General features: G+C 39.1%; 1 protein-coding gene across 2 annotated transcripts in view; it reads left to right on the top strand.

The window, feature by feature from the left end:
* The first annotated feature begins 6,691 nt into the window (after window positions 1-6,691).
* Window positions 6,692-22,916, top strand: part of Sptz (zinc finger FYVE-type containing 26 spastizin) — a 29,194-nt gene continuing 12,969 nt past the window's right edge. Inside the window, exons 1-4 of one of the 2 annotated variants that reach the window (XM_076201383.1) lie at window positions 6,692-6,814; window positions 12,862-13,002; window positions 14,491-14,576; window positions 17,096-22,610. In XM_076201383.1, the coding sequence (XP_076057498.1) occupies window positions 14,514-14,576; window positions 17,096-22,610 (5,578 nt within the window). In that variant the 5' untranslated portion in view covers window positions 6,692-6,814; window positions 12,862-13,002; window positions 14,491-14,513. Of the gene's footprint in view, window positions 6,815-7,151; window positions 7,190-12,861; window positions 13,003-14,490; window positions 14,577-17,095; window positions 22,611-22,916 lie in introns of those variants that run through there. The other variant, XM_076201384.1, reaches the window with a different exon arrangement.

Genomic DNA, 22,916 nt, shown 5'->3' with positions numbered 1-22,916 from the left:
GAGCAGAAGAGATCACGGACTATGTCAAAATTATTTTGTTTGTACAATCCTTGGATTAAGTTAATACTGCTGATAATTGTATTTTTGATCAGACTGGATTTGATTATATCTCTATTCAAGTATGATTTGTCTTTAACAGTTTCTTTAGCACTCTCAGTATGAATTAAATGGCTCATTCGTTTAGAATGTTCCTTGAAGCGTATAGGATTTGTAGTCCGGAATATTTGGATGGTGAATGCTCAAGAATATTTGACATAACTTTGAATCTAAGATATCCTAAGTACCTCATAGATATTTTCTAAAATGGCTAGAAAGACCTATTTAAAAAAAAAACATTAAAACTTTTAATAGAAAAAAAACTTGTTCTTTTCACGAGAATTTCGCCAAACTACTTCATATTCATAGGCCTACGACTTTCAACATCCAAGTAGCATTTAAGACCTCCAGAACTCCCCTGAAGATGAGAAAGAATGCGTATATTCAATTCTATGTCAAGAATGTGACAAATGCTATACTGGTCAGTGTAAAAGAATGATAAATAAAAATAAAACAACATATATAGCGTCAGAAGTAGACAAATGTCCAACGCGTCATTTCTTTACATAAAGTTACATTGATGATAATACTGACATCTTTGTCCTAAAGTGGCGAGAAGAATAGAAATGGACATACGAAAGAACATTGGTGGGTTTAAGGCATGCCGACAGGAGACCTTTTGGTCCATAACTAGGTCGGATGCGAAAAAAACAATAATGATAAATAGAGAATAATTATAATAATATAAATAATAATAAATAAAATAAATAAGTAAATGCATAGGCATAGTTAAATGATATACATCAAATTTGAAAAACCTTATATTTCTGTAAATCATTACATCAAGGAATGGTAAATGATTATTTTCTTCTATTTCCATAGTGAATTTGATAGAAAGGACCAAGGCGTTAAGTTTAGACAAGAAATGTGTTGGATCATCATTAACGAGCGAAGTACGCAAGATTATTATTATCAATGTACCTGTGCGTCAAAGGATTTGGAGGTTTCTGTACTTCCAGAAACCCAAAGAGCCACTCTTCGTACAAGACGTTGAGGGCGACGGAGCGCTTGGTGCCGCCAGGCGATTTTATTCGGCTGAGGGAAACTTCCCGATCCCCACGGAGGAACTGCCGAACTAAAAGGCACTTAAGAGTAGTGTCAGCATCTAACAGCCCGTTTTTCTTGGGTTTGCGCGGATATTGAACGATCGGCGTATGGTAATGGCAAGGCGTCTGGTAATGGCATGGTAATTGGTATCGATTTCTGCGTTCAGTGGTCCTATCGTTACCTTCGGCCTTGGGATCTTGAAGAGTACAGCAAAATATAACAATTTTTTCGACAACGAGCGGTTCCTTTTAGTCCTTCGACTACGCAAGCGTGGAGGGGCACTACCCCTCCAGCCTCGCCCCGGCGAAGTCCCCTTGCCTTACATACTCAATAGGCATATCATCCTCTTCCTATCGCTTCCTCGCGCATGGTTCGCCGGGTCCAGAGGTCGTTGTCCCCGTGTCGCCGCTGCTAAAGGTCCGAAGGGGTGCCCGGTCTTCTCGGTCGAAGTAGCTTCTGCCGGGCACCATCGTTCCGAGGCCCACAGGTCTACTCGGCTCGGCATCAGACGGCCACGACTCACATGACGAGAATGCAGGACCTACATTGCATATACGCACATTGCATAACACACACACACACACACACACACACACACATATATATATATATATATACGTATATAATATATATATATATACGTATATGATATATATATATATATATATATATATATATATATATATATATACGTATATAATATATATATATATATATACGTATATAATATATATATATATATACGTATATAATATATATATATATATATACATATATATATATATATATATATATAATATATATACACGCATACATGCATGCACCCACACATGTAGACAAACGCACATATACAAGCACACGCACATAAACACACACACAAGCACACCCACACATACACACACGCACACACACATACACACTCGATGACGCAGTAGTAGCGTTCGCAACCGCTGCTACAGCGGTCCGAGTTCGAATTCCGCCCAAGGATGAAACAATTTCGGTATCGCTGCGCTGCGAGTTGTCACCCCAACCCTCGTGGGCGTTGAGTTGTGTGTGTGTGTAAGGTCACAACATTACCCATAGATCGGTCATATAAGAGCTCTGAGCTCTCTTTCGGGAGGGTAATAGCTGTCGATCACGAATCCAACACGTGGTCCAAGAGCATGGTGAATCACACACACACACATGCGGGAGGGTAATTGATCACGAGACCAACACGTAATCCAACACAATGACACACACATATTGTACACTGCATCAGCTCGATAATGCAGTGGTACCGTTCTCGACCGCTAATTCAGCGATCCCAGTTCGAGTCCCGCCTAGGGCTGAAAAAAAAAATCAGCATCGTTGCACTGCGAGCCGACAATTCAACTCTGGTAGGCAAAGAGTTGTGTGTGTGTGTGATTCGCCATAGACTTGGATCTCGTGATCGACAGTTATTAACTTTCCGGATGAGAGCTCAGAGCTCGTAGGACCGATCTGTGGGTAATACTGTGACCTTATACGCACACACACAGACCCAACACCCCTCCCACGAGAGCTGGAGTAACACTTCGCAGCGTAGCGATACTGAAATTATCATAGCCCTGGGCGGGAGTCGAACCCGGACTGCAATTGTGGCAGGCGGGAACTCTGACCACAGCACCACTAGATATGCATGCGTGAGTGAGTGAGTGTGTGTGTGTCTAAGTTTACAGCATTACCCATACATCGGGCCATGTATAAATTCTGAGGTCTCATCTGGGAGAGTGATAAATGTCGATCACGAGTCCGACACGTGATCCATTACCGAGATGAGTCACGCACCTTATGTTATACATGACCTTCGATTCCGTGAACGACTGCAGTCTCCCTGTTGATTGATGAGATGAGTTGCTGACGCTGCTGCTGCTGCTGCTGTCCTGCACGCCAGCTCTTGTTGATTGTTCGGCGGCTGTACAGGTTGGAATGGCGCAGTCAACTTCCTTGCCAATTTTTATGGATGAATTAGTTATTCGAGATGAGAAAGGCCTTCCCTTCATTCTAATCTCCAGCCCACACGAATTTTGGTCATATTTTTCAGGGTTTAAGGGTCAATATCACAATTACATAGCGTTTGTGTCTAGTCTTTGTAATGTTTTATGGATCGACTTGATTCCGTTGTTCTGTTGTCCAGTTGATATTTGAACGTCGAGTTGTCGGGGGAGTTCATCCTCACATATTTGGTAAACGAGTCCTGTCTATCTCATTCTTTATACATGTTTTATCAATATATTTATTTATTTATTTATTTATTTATTGCGAGCAGTGTCAATATTAGCCTTGTCAACACGTCTGATGATTTCACAGTGTACTCTGTAGTCTGTCTTGCCAAATCAGGTTGAGCATCTTTTGTAAACTTCATATATGAAATACTTCTAGTTGTCGTGTATGTCTTCTGTACACCGCCCAGGTTTCGGCACCATATAGTCAGGGCCCTGACATGGGTAAGTGCAGCCCCGGGGCGAGTCGAAATGTGCCCCCCCCCCCCCTCACACCACCACCTTCCACATCTGATGGTCACTAGCACGATTCACATGTAACATTCATCCACAAAACAACGTTTATACACACACCATTCATACACACAACTCATGATAAATAAATCATGCATTAAAAGTACAATAGGGGGAATTTGCTTGACCTTCTGTTTACCTAAAATGCCGCCCCCCCCCTCTCCCTTCCCTTGTCGGGGCCCTGCATTATAGTGGAAATGCAAATGGCGGTGTACAAGGATACTTTTGTACTTGAGGTTTTCATTATTCAGTACTTTTATTTTAGTTCGTAACGTCCCAATACCAGATAAAGCTTTATTAATTCTGGTGCATATTTCTTCGTCAATATTATGTCTTTCAGTTATTGTAGTGTCCAGGTATGTAAAGCTATTGAGTAAAAAGTCAACGGTGATTCTAGATTTCGTCTATGAACCATTATTTCAGTCTTGGTAGTGTCCATTTTGAGGCACGTCGATTCCTAAAGTCCAGCAATGGATTTGAGACATTTGAAGGGCTTCAGGTATGTGTGCTGTCTGTCGCACAGTCATCAACATACTGAAGCTCAAGAATGATTGATTGTACTTTTGGCGCGTGCCTGCAGCCTTCTAATGTTGAAACGAATTTCATCAAATCTGAATTTTATAGAAATCATACCCTCTAGTGTGATAGATTAGCGGGAGAGGGTGGTTGTGGTTGTCAGGAAAATTAAAAGAACTGCAGGGGCAATAACACATCCCTGTTTTGACGGTCGGGTTATCATGTCGATTATCATTATGTCGACTTGCTAGGACAAACCACTCGCTCGCGCGGGATTGGTTTGTGTGGGAGGGAATGTCTATAAGAAAATGAAAAGATAGTAGTGTATAAAAGGGGGCTATTGCCAATAAGCGCTTTTTCGTGAGCGTTTAAGGGGCGGTTGATTGTGGTGGCTCGGGAGAAACGGGAAGGGAACTTGCGAGAACTTTTGGAGGGTGCTGAACCTCTCTGGGACAGCCCACGATCATTTTCGGTTGATATATCGAAGGCCTTGCCTAGGTCAATAAAGACCATATAAAGGGTTTTGTTCTGTTCATTATATTTTTCTTGCATTTGTCTTAAACTGAAAATCATATCACAGGATGCAAGGAGGCCATGATTAAATTATATAGATTAAAAAAAAATATATATATATATATATAATAGCTGGAAACATGACAATCATATAATCCCAGAGTTTATGACATACGAGACTATGGTATATTGTTTTTAAGCACAAAACACATTGAGTTAAATAGAAACACTGCTTTACACTTACATAATAGGGTCGGCACTGCGTGAGCGACAATGCTTTCTCTACTTACCGTGCAGCTTCTTATCTCGGGCGTATGCTCATACACGCTCAGCCTAACCACGTCACTGCAACTGTCAAGCGCACAGTTCCATACAAGATTTTTTTTTATTCTTTTATCAACCAGAGGATGGTTACTGACATCAAGATTAAACATTGCATAATGTACAATAACACACAATAATAAAATACTCATTATACTGAATGTTATCGATGATTTCGAGTGAAAAGAGGGAGTGCTAAAATTCCTCATTGCGTAAACACGAGCCGCCATTGGTCAGGCAACATAATCCCTGTTTTCTTTTCTAAGAGCTCTCGAATTTCAAAGACATTTTCATCGAGCCAATTTTTATGTTGTCTAGTTTTGAGACCTTACACCTCTTCAGCACATTTTTTAAGTCTTGTTCGTAGATGTTTCCACATGCTGTCAGGAGTCATATAATCGGTAACATTGTCAGCTATGGCTTCGTATATTTCTTCTCAAGGAGTGGTCAAGATTAGTTTACCAAGCCACCGCCGCACTGTAATTCTTTATTATTATGTTTCTAACTCTTCGGTAAATGAATATGCTTGTTGCCCTATTATTGTGTATCTTATATTTTGCGCATTGTTAATGCTGTCGATTTTAATAATGCATGCATATATACATATATATATATATATATATATATATATATATATATATATATATATATATATATATACAGGGTGTTCCAAAAAATTTGACGTCATTTCGCAGGCCAATAATTTTGGCAATTTTTGTTGAAACGACCTCAAATTTTCACAGCTTGCATAGAAACAGTTCAAGATTTTATGTTTAATGTTTGACATTTATCTCTTTTCAGGTTGAGAAATGCCGTTCACTTCAAAAGAAAAGTCATTTTGCGTGTTGGAATATGCTCAAACACAGTCACAGTCACAGTCACTCGTCTATGTCCCCCCTCTTCCTGCTAACGTTGAAGAACTCAAGCAGAGAATCACTGCCGCACTGGAGAATGTTACCAAAGACATGCTGCAGCGTGTTTGGCACGAGTTTGAGTACCGACTTGACGTGTGCAGAGTCACAGGCGGCGCTCATATTGAACATTTGTGAAACTTATGAAATCGGTCATAGAATCTACAAATCTTTGTTTTTTTCTTTGAAATGTCAGCTGATAAAATTTATGATGTTCAACATAGAGTTTGTGCAGTTTCATTGAGATGCACTGAGTAGTTTCCTAGATATTGGCATTTAAAATGACGTCGAATTTTTTGGGACACCCTGTATATATATATATATATATACACACACACTGAGTTAAACACGACTCGGTGTGTATTAGTGAGAATCTGCGGCCAAAATATGCAAAATATATATATGTATATATATATATAATATATATATATATATATATATATATATAATCTTTATGGTAAATCATATTACGATTTGGCGAAGGACATAAAACACTGAAAATATTTAATATGGGCACACTGACCTTTCAACTCAGTGATTTTGCAGCGTGGAATTGCATGTTATCTCTCAACAATTTCTATGTAAGAACATTAGACCATGCAGACACTGTTTGTTCCGGTGAAATGCTGTTTGTAAGACGTGCATTTCTGCCCTTTTCCTGGTCTTTGTTGCATGCAGGTTATGTAATAATAAAAGCGTTCTGCAGTACGGTGTGGCGATGGCTTTAGTTGGCCGGTTGCAGATTAATTGTTTTGCGGCAATGCTGATGTGTCATCTTAAGATAACGCATCTTCCTTGATAAGCTTAGTCTTTGCCTATCCTATGCATATCTGTCGCGCAGGAAACAGCCTCAACTGTCAATTTCGCTGTCAAGTAAGTACGCCTAAGGCATATTTGTTGCTTACAACCGATTTATTTTAAGGTTATAATTACTTGTAGATATTGTTAAACATATGCATATTAATTTGTTATATTGTTAGAATGACACTTAGCTAGCTACATTTGGTATAATTTTTTTTTTCATCTGCGAAAGCTGAATCCGACCGTGTCGACATTCAGATATATCCAAAATATGGATTGTTACAGTTATGGATGATCATGAAATAAGTAGAAGCTTTAAATATTTCATCAGAGGAGCTTAGAAATTATTATATTAAGTTATGTGAACTCTGACTTAGCTCACGAATTCGGACATTTATTTACACCAATAGGCGGAACAGCTGATAGTGCTCTAGCTCGTGACAATGTGTAAGAGGTTTGAAAAATTTATAGCAATGGACGTCTGATTGTTGAATAATTAATGTGGAATGTGTGACATCTTGTTGCATCGGAGGTGGCCATATTGTCCCATTAATATTGTATATATGCAAGAACAGTAGACTTAAATCTGGGTTATATAAATTAAGCACAGCAAACCGACTGACTTTGTTTACCTTGGGCCAAGTTGTCATTTGCGATCTTCAGTCAACAAACGATGGCTGCAGAGATATTTAATTCTTTTTAGGGCCATGATTTCCACCGGGTTGTCTAATTTCAAGTGCCGAGTGGACCCAGTATATAGAGAGTTAGTTGGATAACTACAAAACCCTTAACCTAAGAAGAGAAATCCAAGCAATGAGTATAGAGATGCTTCAGGTATAACTCCACTAATATTTTTTAGAGTAATTAATAACTGTAATTACATATGGTGTAGCCACTAACTAGAAGTTTAAGTACATGGAATTGTACTAATTACTAGTACAATGTATAAGTTCGTTATTTGGTAACATAGTTTATTTTGTAGGGTCCAAGGTAGCTAGGTCAATATGAAAATGGAATTCCTGATATTTGAGCTGAAGTAGTTCTCATGGGATGGAAAAAGTCGCTATGAGTATAATGCAATTTGATTTATCCATCTAGCTGTCCTAGTTCTCGAGATATTGCATTTTGAATGGAATTAAATCGGGCCTATTTTGTCCGAGGAAATCGGGCCGAAACGTGCGGTCTGACTGATCGCCGATCAAACGTAAACAATGACGGTTTTTACTGACAGGCACAATTTTATATAAAAAATTAGCATAAGGTTGCATTATTTGACCTATTTTCTATAAGATGTGTGATTTCCATGTAATTTGATCATATAATTACGTTTTTATCCTCTGCAAAATTACCCACCACAGCTACGAATACCGTAAAATTACATGAAAATCACACATTTTAAAGAAAATAATTTTAATAATTCAATTATATGCAAGGTATTACGCTAATAACCCAATAGTAACAAACTTAATAGTGTAGTTTGATCCATACCACCAGTGATCATAGATAGCGGGCAGGACGAATCGTAGCTGTGGTCCGTAATATTACGGAGGATGAAAACGTAACTTCTCTTCGATCAAATTACATGAAAATCACACATTTTAAAGGAAATATTTAAAATAATTCAACTATAAGTCTATTACACTAATAACATAATAGTAAGAAACTTAATAGAGTGAAGTTTGGTCCATATCACCAGTGATAGATAAGATGGCGGGATGGATGTTGATGTTGTTATCCGATAATCCGACCCGATAGAAAAAAAAAACTAATTTAAACAACCAATTTCTCAGCTCCACCGTAACATACTGACTCAATTTTGGTATTAGAATAATCCAAGATACTAGTAGTTTTGGTTCATTATGGTCAGTTGCCCGCACGATAAATTTGTTAGCTCATTTTTTACGTTGAAACATATACCAATTTTTGATCTACTGCTGAATGCAGGCCGCCATGTTTATCTAATGTTTTTATTGACCGACATGTAACTGATGATGTGAATGTTTGAAATTTATTACGATCGTAGTAAATACACTCACACAACATTTTTATTAATTAAATTTCCCGCGGTATGTAAATTTGGCCGTTTGAACGGCGTGCGCATAAAATGACGCGCTATTGTGCTCGTCATCGACGGTGGCGCCTCTGGTGGTGTTTGACCTACCTATCCAAGGGAGACATCAGACAAGATGACTAGACTTTCAGGTAAAATTCCATTCATGCAAACACAGATATTCAACATGAAATTTATGTAGTCTAATATATCTTAACCTAACCTAATGTAACCATTCTGTAGAAAAAATAGATCTTTGAAATGGAAAACTATGTTCAACGCAAAACTGGATCCGCTATTGAAGCAGTTAGGGATCACTAGATGAGGCAAGGAAGGCTTACTGCCAGCACAATCCTACATCAGCCACTTCACTAGCCAGTGGGGTGGCATTGGTAAAAATAAGAAAAACAAAAGAAGCAAGAAAAGTGTTTGCGTGATACTGGAATAATACCGACTTTAGCTACTTGAGTCTTAACCTCATTGTGATGTGTTTCTACCTTCCATCTTTGCAATATGAAGGAGTAAAGCTAGCTAGTGGTCCTGCTAGATTAAGATTTCAATAATGATATTATTTCTTGGGGTTCTAAGGCCTGTAGATATGATAAAAGACATGAAACAAAAGTTAATTGGCATATCAAAATATATAGGAAAACAGCCATAAGTGATATCTGTTGCCCTCTATTATGGTGCTCCAATTCTACCATTTGTATCAGATGGTTTGGATTTTACTAATAGTATTTGTTTGCAGTAATTTTGTGTTGAGAATAAATTTAATTGAAAAAAAAAATCTCAAATGATTTGTGGGTAAAGTGACGATAAACAGCCCAGAAACATAAGCATAATAGTTCTACATAGAATGGAAACAATGTATGAAAACTTGGTCCTCTGTGCCTCACGCCTGAAACCAGGAGCCATCCTAAGTATCCAAGTAAAAAAAGAGAAGTAGGCATTGCTGGAGCATGCTGGTCTAAGTCAGTAACATAGTTTGCTCCCTTAGCCCTTTTGTGCTAAACATAAGAAAATAAATCAGGAACACAGGATTACCGACAAAATTTGAAATTATTTTAGTTTGAACATAGAAGGGTTTGTTGATAATTAATTTAACAGGGGAGGGGTAGAGGATGAAATTGTGTTGCCAAACAGAAACAGCATGCCCTAGTGGTGGCAGAAACTACATATGAAAATAGATTAGGAACAATCTGTTTTATTAGAAATAGTTAAAATTACTTAATTTTGAATACATAAGGGTTTGTTGATAATTTAGTAAAAGAGTGGTAGAGGAACAGATTGTGTTGCCAGACAGGAACAGTATGCACTAGGAGTGCCAAAAAGTAAAAGCCCCTTCATGCATAATGATGAAAAGAAGTATTGTAGCAGGTATAATTTGGCTCTTTATGGCCTAGTAGAAGCAAGCTTGGCATTAGTGTTATCCATTAGTGGTATCCTGCATTTCATTATATCAATAACCTAACCTTTGTATAAGTAACACCAAATATTGCCTAGGATTTTGAAATTTGAAGACTGCAAGATAATATCAGACACAAGTATGCAAAGTGATATGATTCACTGCATTGCCTTCATCCTGAGTAGTATGGTAAGATGAAGAGATGGTGGGGTGGGAGGAGGATGAAAGGGGGTTTTACTGTGTAAGAAGTAGGTTTGTGCTTTGACTTAGCCAACCCCTTTTGACTACCCCATTCTAAGGGGGGAAGTGCCTTTAGTGTGTATTTAATGTAAGGGAGACCAGTCTGTAATTAGTTGGTTCTTCTTTGTTTCCTCCTTTATATATTGGTACAATGTTGGCATTTTTCCAGTCTTTTGGTATTTTTCCTTCTTTGAGTGAGCAACTTATTATGTTGTATATTTTGTCCATTAGTTCTTCTTTGCATTCTTTTAGTATCCAGTTCACAATTCCGTCCTTTTCTTTCTCTTCTTTTCTATCTTTCTTTTTATCTTATATATTTTTGTTATATTTTTATATGTCTGATTGTAATTCAACCGTTTGTTCTTGAGACCTTTTCCTCCTTTTATTCCCCCATTCTTCATTGTGGACATTTGGTCCACCTCCATTTGCATCTTTGGACTATGTTCAGGTATTTTTATGTTTGTGTTATGTATTGATGTTTTTTGCTACATTTGTTGTATGTTGATAGCCATATAACTTGTTTTATTTTTATTTTACTATTTCATTTTATTCTTATTTCATTTGGTGCCAATATTTCATGTTAATTATATTTTATTCAATATTGTAAAGAGATTTGCTTTGTACATGTGATTGAGAGTATGAACCTTTCCCAGGTTTACCACTTTGACGATTTATATTTGAGTTCACAATCTTGTAACCATTACTGTATGCACCGTGAAAATGATTCCTGGACAGGAATCGAAATGTCAGGCAAAGAAACCCTTGGATTGAGTCTGGTGTTTACAGTTTTCCGATATGGATCCCAGACTCCAGATCTTCACGTACATGTATATATATAATATATATATATATATATAATATATATATATACAAAGAGTGTTCAGGATAAATTTGACACTTTTTCTGAAAGGAAAGGAAAATGTCATATCTTGGCGAAAAAATGATGTATTCTCAAAATTCAAAGTGCATCTCGAAGAGGCTCTTTTGCCAAATACAGTTCACTCAAAGAAACTGCCCTAAGTCTTCACCACGGCCTCCAGGTGGGACCTGAACCTGCAGCACGTGGCCTTCATGGTGTCCTTTGAGAGATGCCTGAACACCAGTTTGATCCTGGCAATCAGCTCATCCTTGGTGTTGCAGGCAGTATGATTGATGTCTTTTTCAACTGTGCCCCACACATAATAGTCCATGGGGTTGCAATCAGGCGAGTTGGGGTGCCAGATGTTGGGACTGGTAAAGTCATAGAAGTTCTCAGACACCCATTTCTGGGATTTCCTGGAGGTGTGACATAGAACTGAGTCCTTCTGCCACACATATGGTCTTCCCACAGCTGCCCTCTCCACCCAGCACTTGACAACCGTGGACAGGAACTCAATATAGCCATCTGAAGTGAGTCTGAGTACCTCTTCAAAGATGTGGGGTGGCATGACGTAGCCCTCAGTGGAAACACACCCAAAGACCATCACAGTTTGAGGGAACTTAGTCTTCATGAAGTGTGGGACTTTGTGCAGACTGTAGGCTAGCCATCTATTGTTCTGCCCATTGTGCAACTGGTCCTGGCAGAAGTTCTTCTTGTCTGAGAAGAAGAGCATCACCAGAGCATCCCCGACTCAATTGGATGTTTGACCTTGTTGAGGAGTTTCTTGGGTTTCGTAAGGTGGTTCTCTTAGGCCTTGGTGGTGAGTAGTTAGCCCTTGCGCCTCTTGGATGAGGAGTAGCAAAGATCCTTGTTCAGTGCTTTCTTCATAGTCGCCACTCCGATGCCCATCTCTCTCTCCAAGTTCTGCATTGCCTTGCCTGGATCTTGCCACCCCTTTTTTCAGCTTCTCAACAAATTTCATTGTGCGGACAGAGTTAGAACACCTGCTATGATCCTTCCTGCTAGCCACTGCTTCCACATCTCTGTTGCAATTCTCCAGCTCACATCTCATGGCCTCCACAGTATTCAAGGAGCACTGAGCTGCAGCTAAGATGTCTGAATTTTTTAATCTGGCACAAATTGTCATGATGCAGGTCACTCTCTTCCAATATTCTGGTGCTTTCCAGTCGCCCATGTTCTCTAACTCTCACCCCCCACCAATAATACACAGAATCAGCTATCTGTTGCACTTTACCGCTATTAATCCCTTCAAATGGTTCTGAAATGACAGAAAATAAAAAAATTATAAAATTTATCCCGAGCACCCTGTGTGTGTATATATATATATATATATATATATATATATATATATATATATATATATATATATATATATATATATATATATATATATGTACCAAGAGCTTTTTCTTTTTCCCCTTATAAGGGAGGTAGCCAAGTCAAAGGTAAATAAAAGTGATTATCTAGCATGTCAAGTATGTTTGTGTCATTTCAGGAAGTATACTATTCTTTATCTTAATTTATTTTTATTTGTCTGTCGGCAGGTTAATGAACCGTTGGTGAGAACTAATACATATGCGCCAGAGCAATATTCTCCGCCACAACAGATTGTGGGAGTGGGAGGTTAAGAAATGTTACCACAGATGGTGTGCATCACAATTGAATAGGTTAAGCAGTACTTTCCTGTAAGTAAAGTGTGGCCCCCCTTTTTTTTTATAATGATTTTTATTTTATTATTATTTTTATTTATTTATTTTTTCCCATAATTCCTTATTTTTAGAATGCTTGAGTATAGCTCATTATAGCTAAACCTAGATGTTGCATGTCATTAATAGTAAAATTCCCAAGATATCAATCAATCAGCTGCCCCTCATTTCTCTTGCAGAAGACCTATAGCACACTGATCACTCTCAAGTAAAGGCTTTAAGGTTTAACACACATGAATCTCCAGATCTAAAACTGAATTGACTGTCTGTCAGAATGCTCCCTTCAAGATATTTGATCCATCAATCTTTCATATAATTTTACTATTGTACTGGTCAGTGATACTGTCTAAGTTTAATGGTGTCTTTTTACTTCTACCTTTATGAATTGGTACCACATTAGCCTTTTTCCAATCATGCAGCACTTTTCCTTCTTTTAATAAACATACAATAAGACTGAATCTTGTCCATCAATTGTTCCCCACATTCTTTAAGTATCCAGTTTGAGAGAGTATCAAGATCCTGAAGATTTTCTCACATTCATTGATCCCAAAAGATTGAGCACTTCCCCCATCTCTGCATTTATATCTTCTATACCTGAATATATTGCATCCCTTGCTTTCCTCAAAAAAATTGCTCTCCTTTGTGAAGACATGTTGGAAATTTTCATTCATTATTTCTGCCTGAACTGAGGCTTCTTCAAAGACCTCACTATAGTCAGCGCAACGAGAAGTGACTGCTAAGGCAGGGTTAGGAGATTTCCTGGTGTTGCCACATCTCCACAGATAACACGGCCCGCACGGCTCACACTGAATGCAGTGTGAGGGGGGCGGGGCCAGAGAATAGATGTAGTGGCAACGTCTCTCTCTCTTGCTCATATGCCATGTCTATGATTCGAGGAAACGAAACCTTTGTATAGAAAACATTGTTTTGATTTTTACCTCAGTGGTGGTGTGTGACAAAAAATTATATGGTTATATGTGGCAACATTATAAAAAAAAAAAAATTATAGAATAAAATAAAATTATAAAATAATTATATGTGGCAACACAGGGGGACTCCCAGTGCTCCGCCCTAATGGCCATTTCTCAATGCAACGTGTATACCCACTATTAGCCTGTTGATTTTTTCCCTGTGCCTCAATTTACATTGATAAACTTGTAAAACAGTTTTGGTTCATCTCTGTATTCATCTACAACACGTCTTTCAAAATTACTTTCTTCTTACATACAGATTCTTGTATAGTCATTTTTAGCTTGTTTGTAAGCTTCTTCTCCACCATGTTCCCTGACTATTTTTTTGTCTCTTGTCACACTGCTTGGGCCCAAAGCAATGCAGTTAGTCACAGCTCCGCAGTAGGGCTTGACAGCCAGAGCTGCCCATAAAAAAGTTATAGAAATTAATGAGAATGCATTTATAGTATGTGACATTGTGTATTTTTGTTAATATACTGATGATATATGATTACAGAGGTGTAAAACTGCAGAGCAACAATGGAAAATGCCAAAGATGTGACAAGATATATTCCTAAGACCGCTACAGGAAGCATAAAAGAGGTAGGTGCTGTCTCAAGGGAAGGTGAAGATAGTGGGGCTGATTTGAAGAGGGAGGGAAGTGATAATTTTAGTGTTTACCTTATAGCAGTTTTACAGGACAGGGGACATCTCTTTGTACCTGCCAGTGGTGGTTCTGTGAAAAGAATATCAAGGAGAATTATCATGTTACCTGTGTAAGGAACAGTGATGGTTACCTGCTTATATTGGTCTTGTAAGATGGACAGTAAAATTGGCTGTTTTTAAAACTTGTCAATATTTTCACTTCCATCAGGAGGCGTGAAGGCTGACACTTGACTGGGCCCAAGATATTTCTCTCTCTCTCTCTTTCAACTTCTGCTGTATTTCTTACACTTTTTCACACATGAAGACCTTACAAGAAGCAGTGACTCCTCTTCTCCTACTGCTCTCAGCCAGTAACATAAAAAGGGTCTCATACAAATACAACATAGACATCGGCCCAAACTATCTTACGAGATCAGTCAATTGTTGCCTTGAGTTTCACTAAATGGGAAACCCGCAGCCCCACAATGGCTGACAGTCTTCAGAATCTCCCACACATCCCTCTGGGAAGAAACTTTGGACTGTTGTCTGTATTGTAACATTGTATTTACCTAGTTGTATTATACAGGAAGGAGAGCTATCTCTAGTTTGTTCTTAAATTCTTGTATGGTGTTTGCACACTATTGTTTTGTCCAATTGTGAGACTCTTTCTGTGTCACCAGCTCAAAGTGGTAGGGAGAGGAGTGCAGTTGCTGGTTGTCAGCTGTCAATGTGTGAAAAAGTGTAAGAAATACAGTTGAAGTTGCTAGATCATAGTTCTAATCTAGAAACTGAGTGTCGCCCCCTCAGGGCTGCATCTCATGATGGTGAGCATGTTGATGAATTTTTGAAAATAGCTTCAATGTCCATCTTGCAGGATCACCACTTGCAGGTACCCATCATTGGTCTTATCTTGTTTGAAATCTGTAGCAGGGTCCAAGTATAGTTGCCAGCTATAAGAACATAAGAATGAAGGAGACTGTAAGAGACCATAAAGCCTACACTAGGCAGTTCCATGTCCATTACCACCTGTCATCTGCATCCATAAAGTTGTCTAACCATTTCTTAAAACAACTGATAGTTTCAGTACTCGCTACATGGTTATTAAGTCTATTCCATTTGTTGACTACCCTATTAGTATAGTGAGGCTGTGGGTTTCCAGTCCATTAAACTTGGGACAACAGTTGTTTTTTATTATTGCCCATCAACCCGTAAACACTTCCATTTTCACTTGGTAATATTTTGTTTCTGGATTGGACCCAAGAAATCTCCATTATATAATGTTTTACTGGTAGTAGTAGTCGACTTGAAGGTTTATCACCAACTGATAGTGTACAATCCAAAGTTTTTCTTTTGTAACATTAGAGCCATTTTTATATTAAAGTAAATGGTCCTCCCAATTCAAGATATAATGAAAACACAAATCATGTTTGTTGGGTGCATTCATAGAAAATGGATGTGGGCTAATTCACACTAGTTCGTCTTTGTGTGGTTATGTTTCATTTGCTTTCTGTCAAGAGGTTTCTATGTTCACACCATACTTCTAGGATGCAATCAGTCTGAGTGCAGTTCTTACTCTGGTATAGGGTGAAGATAATTTTGTGCAAAAGAGCTCACTGTAATTGCTCTTCTTTTAGATAAAGGTGAGGAGAGTAAAGTTAAAGCTAAAAAAAAAAAGATTGTGGGTACACAGCTGCCAAAGGAAGAAAAATCATAAGGTGAATTTTGGACTCTACAAGCTCCTCATAGCCTTTGACCAGGACAATTAGCTTTTTGTCGCTCATGACTACTTCTTCACTATGCAGAGCCAGAAGTTTCCACAGACTGATGGTATGTCACACCCTTCACCCTCTGTTACTGCCACGTGACTGATATGAAATGATGTTCTCACTTATGGCTGGGATGGAGGAATGTTTCTGTTACATATATGTTTCATTCATCTGAAAGTCTTCCAAACATATCAGATATGTACAAATGAAGGCTGTACAAAAGATGAATGGTAGATGGAAGATATGGTGTGAACAGTTTTGTTGATTTCAGTGTAAAAATAATTTACGTACGAAAGCCAATAGATGATATTGCACTTTCTTGCCCTCCTAATCCCAGTCTGCAATGGCAGACATCAGAGGTGCAGTGGACCAATGTTGCATTTTCATTGCTAGCACCTAATTGGTATGGTTGAGCTGATTATGTTGATTTAGATGACATTCACAATTACAGCAATTCCAAGACATTCAGAACTCTATGTGCATTTTTCACCATACATGCAATCTTATCAGATAAGGTTAAACCACCATAGTGAGGTATGTAGGCTGTATTGTCCCCCAGAGGATAGGATGGTTCTGCAGTAGGCCATTAAGGATCAAACTAAACTACATATTATTGGCTTTAGAAAAATTACTATGTAGATGTAGTTCATGATGAAGCTTTTTTGTTCATACAGCCAATAAAACCCAAAATGTTTTTCTTTTGTTTTACAGGAACTCACTTTGTGCCTCTTGGATGCAGAACGGGGGTCTCCGTTGAAAGGACATTCTTTCTCTGCTGTTTCCAATGCCGTTGAAACATATCTAAAGAAGAGCCTCATAGCTAGTCCCAAGAGAACATGTCTACTCATACAGAAAATGTGTATCCCTGGTTCCAGCTATGGGGCGTCAAGAAACCACAGCCTAAATACAGTAGTCGTACACTGCCTCGACCATTGTTTGCGACGCATCCAAGACTTGACCAGTCAGCAACAGAATTTAGAAGAGAAGATAAAGAAATTGGAGGAAAAATACAAAAGATGCCGGAGTTCACCATACAGGTCATCTAGAGGTTTTAGTCAACAGGAAGAAAGGATAGAAATAGCGGAAAAGGAACGTTATAGGGAACTGATTAGAACATATGAACACGAGAAAGATATAAATGAGAGAACATTTTACTCAATTATTTTGTCTTGGCACAGTTTTGATCCGTATAGCTGTACAGAATTAATTCAAGTGTTATTGGATTTATGCCATGGAAAGAAATTGTTTAACATATTCCAGTTGTATTGTTGTCTGCTTGCTAGTGGGAAAGAGGCATTAAATTCATTTTGCAAACCAGAAGAAAATTACATTTGTGAAGTTCAGGAAAGACTTGTGCATGAGAAGAGATGGGAAAAAGAAGAAAAATGTGATAATACCCAGTGCTCATATCTTGTGCCTTTGGATTGTAAAACCTTGAGTGTGATATGCGTTGGACGGAACAGTCACATCCTAAAAGAAATTGTAGACAATTTCTCCTTAATTCCTGATACTTTAATTTCTAGTAAGAAAGTTGAATCCTGGATTGCTCATTATCCAGCTTGGCTAGGGCCGCTCTGGCCGTTCTTTTTCCATGCCTTTTGGTTGTCGGCAACGGATAAAGTGTCTTCCAGTCAGCATCTCTCTCTGTTGTGGGACAAACGTCCTTGCGAAGGTGACCCAGTTTTCGTAAAGGCTTCCCATTCTTTGAAACGAGATCTCAGAACTCTACACTGGTGTATAGAGCATTCAAATACTTTGCATGTTGCATCCCTCTTGAAGCTTGTATGTGATTTTTCTCCACTCTATGCCCTGAATAAAGCAGTGCCCTTCCATAGATTAAATGATGATGATGTTATGCACTTACTTGAGGAGTATGAGAAAGGTGAAGGGAAGAATGCTGAAACGGCAGTAGCATGTAAGATGACCTTCATGGCTTATACCCTGATGGCTAACTTAATGCTGGTATTAAGTGCTGGAATGCATCTAGACAATGGCGTCACTGGTAGAAAATTAAGAAATCGGAAGGTGAGACACGATGATGAAAATTTGTTGGACTCCAATAGCTGCTACAGCAGCAGACTTGTCGATATCAATGCAATGAAGGCATACTACCAAACAAGCATTGTTAAGAGATTAGAAGAAATAAAAGAAATTTTGGGTAGAATGCAACCACTTGCATATAAAGTAGAGATCATCGAAAATATGTTCTCCATGTTGTTTGTCCGACATTCGGACCTGAGTGATGAAATCCTTAGCGACTCGGGGGAGGAAGGAGGGGAATTTGAGAAGTCCACACTCTCACACTGTACAGATTTGGATAGTTCCATTAATTTCCCAGTAAGTCATACCTCAGAAAGTACAATAAATAAGAAATTTACTGAAGAAAAAGCAGAAAATGGTTCTGGAGGTAGTGTCAGACATAATGGATGGAGGGCGGAGAAGAAGAGAGCAAGTTTTGGTGCTCGCAGAATTTTAGATGCGGATGAAACTGCTGCTGTTAACTTGTCCACTCATCTGAAGAACTTGCCTGAAGGTGAAACCAATGTCCAGGAATATTGCAAAGAGATTAAGGAGGGGGATTTATTAGTTGAAGAGCCTTTATGGAAAGTTGAAGGGGAAGATGTTAGTAGCGACTGTGAGAGGTGGAAGAGTGTCCGAGAGACCAGGAGAAAGCATAAAACCAAAGGAAAGGGTAAAAAGAAAAGTGTAACCGAAGCGGAGAAGGGGGAATACAATGAAGAAGCCCTCGGAAATGTAGAGAGCGATTCTTCGACGGCTAAACGACAGGTGGAGGATACACAGTCCAGTGCCACTCATCATCTGAGTAGCGGCACAAGTGCCAAGAGTACCACTTCGAGTTTTAGGGAGTTGCCACGCACTGGATTCCTCGGGAATGTGCTTGTCACATGGGACATTCTTCTCCTGTTGAAAGATGCAGTTGTTGAGGCATCAGCTGAAATTTTTGCGAGTCATAGCAAGGAAGTGGTGTCAGGAGGGTGTAATGTCAGGATGAGCATAAAACGAGACAGTGTTAAGTCACGTCTCTCCAGGATTTCAAAGTACGTGAATGATGCCCTCTGGAGGCTCAGTGTTGTGTGCCCTAGAATTAGGGAGTTTGGGTCTTTGAACGAATTTGAAGATTATTGTTCAGGGGTTCTTTTGTTGACAGGGCCACCATCACCTATGTATCAGTCTGTGATTAGTGATAGCTCCAATAGACTAAGTGAGTCTGAAGGCACTAAGAAAAGGACAAGACTAGTTTTTAGCAGTGTCAAGACAGATGAAGAGTACAGTGTAGCAAATTTTCTTCTCGCATCACCTTCTACCCTGATTTCTGTGGCTTTAGCCAACAATAATTTAATTGGAGCACACCAGGTTGTTCAAGCCTTCAACATGAAAGAGTGTGATGATAGGAAAGAGGTTGAATTTACTGATAGGTTTGCAGAACTTAAACCAAAGATATTACAGTGTGAAGCCGTGAAACGGAAAAATCGAGTAGACACCAAGGCACTGGCTTCAGGAACCAAGACACTGCATGGCCTTGGGTTGCTGGCAAGGGAAGGTATGGCTCAAGTTTGTGTAACTAACATTATTAATGACCTAATCACCGCAACCCCACCTCCAGTACCACCTCATATGCACAATCTGATTGGTGCAGTGGACCAGTATGTAGATGCTGTGGTACGTACATTCCAGATTCCGCAGGCTATGGTATATGCTGATGTAGCACTCACTCATGACTTGTCATACAGCACTGCCATTCAGCTTCTGGAAATGGTCCTTCAGCGTGTTAGCTCACAGGACCGTAGCAGTTTTGTACACTGCAAGTTAGGAGTGGTCGGGTATGTGCCTATTGTACGCCAAATGAACGAACTTTCGTCAGCCTTCAAAAACATTGCAGCATCAGGCACAAAAGCCACCTTGGTTAAAGCCTGTGGGATACAGGAAGGAACACCTCATCATTTACTTCTCTCTTGTCTCCCGCTCACAGCTCATTCCCTTACAAACTTTTTCACTAATTGGGCAAAAATGTCAGAACACATCAAAACCATGGAAGATTTACTGCATTCAGAAGTAGAGGATGCAAGATCAAGCACGAGTATTCATAAACTTTACAAAAAATTGCTGCTCCAATTAAGGGAAGAGCATTGTTGCTTGGCTGGTAGAGAGGCTGACAGTCAGCAAGTGGCGTACTTACGTACGTTTTACCAGTACTTACAACTTCTTAGCGTGATGGTGGACCGACACACGGATGACCAAACTAAATCATCTTATAGTTACTTTAAACTGTTGAACCAACGTCCAGTACACATTCTTGGTAGCCTCATGTTTGAGAAAGGCGTGAAACCAAGTGTACTAGAGCCCATTACACTCAGAATGTGTCTCAACCTTACTAATGTCATTCTACAGTATTCATGCCCAAAATTAACTATTCCAAAGACTAGAGCTGTGCCAGATCCTACAAGACTGAGTATGACCACTCTTCTTCAGGAGATTGGATGCCAAATAGATGGAAAACGGATCATATTAAATGCTGGGAGCATGTGCAGTCAGGGTGACGTTTATGGCGACGTGACTGTAAGAAATGTTCTTGGGACCTTGAAGGCCACCCTTTGTGAGATGATCGAGTTCAAGACGTGGAAGAAATTGTCCACTACAGCCCAGGTAGTTGATGATGCTATTGCATGCCATGCTATGAACTCCCCAGATATCCAGATGTCCTTGAGAGAGACTTCAGACTTAATTTCTGCAGATTTAACCAAGTTGAGTTTGGAAGAAGATAAACTGACTTTCTTCATCAATCTGGCAAACTTAATGTTTCTGCATGCTGTGCTTGTCAATCATTTGGTATACAGCTGTCAGCAGCATCAGCGGGGTTCCAGAGGATTACTCTCGTGCTTACCCCTAGAACGTCTGATTGCCATGAAACGCTATGGCTACATTGTCGGAAACTTGGGTTTTTTGTCACTCTATGATGTGATACATGAATACTTAGAGCAAAGTAATCCAGGCATGATGTTACTGCAAGGAAAAGGTAAAGAATGCATTTTAAGTTCCCTGGTCAGCATACCTCATATGGAAAAGAAACGTGTTGAATTTGATGTGCCGATGTACGTGTCATTCCTTTTGACAACTGGTTCCATAATGAGCCCAAAAATACAAGTAGTGTACAGTGATCGTGTAGCTGAGCAAGGTACCATGGCTATGAATGAGTATGTTGCCAGTCATCTTTCTATTCAGCAAGAAAGTGCATCATTTGGACAGAATATAGAAAAGCCAAGGCAGGGTGTTAGCCTGCATGTAAATGTTACAAAAACTCTTATTAATGCAGCAAATAAAAACCCTCAGGGTTTGTTCACAGGAATCCTTGATTTAGCTAGGCAGAATGAGAAAAGGTTACCAACTGATTGGGAGGAATTGAAAGTTGATGTGATTGAAGACGATCAATCACCAGGAATAAGTCTTGAATTTGGTTGTGAGCAGGAACCTCATGGAACAATAGAAATGAGCAATTCTGTGTCTGAAAAGGAAGAAGAAGAGGAAGAAAAGGAAGAATTGTATGATTCTTGGCACTGGAAGAAAATAAATGTTCCGCATAATGTTCTCAGTTACTTGGAAAAGAAATGTTCTCCACTTGCAAAGCTTGTTTCTAGTTTACATGATAAGGAAACGAGTAAAACCCAGGAAAACATTGGAAACAGCAAGGCCATTATTGAATGCATAAGGGATGCTACTTGCATCTCACCTCGAATTTCCTCACAAAATGTGGATGTCTTGGATACAGCAAAGAAACCTGTGGATTATCTTCGAAACTTGTTCTACATGAATCGATACAGAGTTCTTAGTGTCCTGCACCAAGGCAGTTGTACTGTAGCTGCTCTTAAAACCAAAATTGATGTAGAAGACTTATGGCTTGTTGTTGATTCCATTTTAAACATCGGCAATGCGTCTGATAGAAAGCTTATACTGCAAGAGAAAGGAAAACAGATAGACCAAGCTACCAAAAAAAGATCTTCAGTCCAAAGTACGGTTCCTTCCGACAAAGAAATTCCCTGCACATCACCAGTGATCCATCATGGAGTGGGTATTGCTTCCTTAGAAGCAGCAGAAGCAGCAGTGGACTTACTGGATTCAGTTACCAATTCAGAGAAGGAATTATATCCAGATCTTTTGGAATTGCAAGATATCATTCTGTTCCATCTTGCTCATGCAGCTACAAGTCAAGGTCAGTGTTTTGTATGTCTATAATTTTGAAAGAAAAAAAAAAAAAAAAAAGTACCGTCACCCTATGATAGTTGCATTTGTAGTGAGATGCAACTATGTAAGGTGTGGTTCATAATTGTGACTTGTTTTGGTTTCTGTTTTTTTGTTCCTTTTTATATATATCCTCCTGTTGTTTTGGAATTAGGAACTAGTTATGATACCACCTGCATACTTCTCCCCTCCCTCCCCTCATCACTTCCCCCTCCCCTTCCCCTTCTCCTTCCCTTCCCCACTTCCCCCTCCCCCTTCCCCTTCTCCTTCCCTTCCC

This window comes from Oratosquilla oratoria, chromosome 18 (genome assembly GCF_046742065.1).
Source record: "Oratosquilla oratoria isolate Oo_2021 chromosome 18, ASM4674206v1, whole genome shotgun sequence".
NCBI classification, from domain to species: domain Eukaryota; kingdom Metazoa; phylum Arthropoda; class Malacostraca; order Stomatopoda; family Squillidae; genus Oratosquilla; species Oratosquilla oratoria.
The sequence above is the reverse complement of the archived record's forward strand: the minus strand, read 5'-3'. Positions and strand labels throughout refer to the sequence as shown.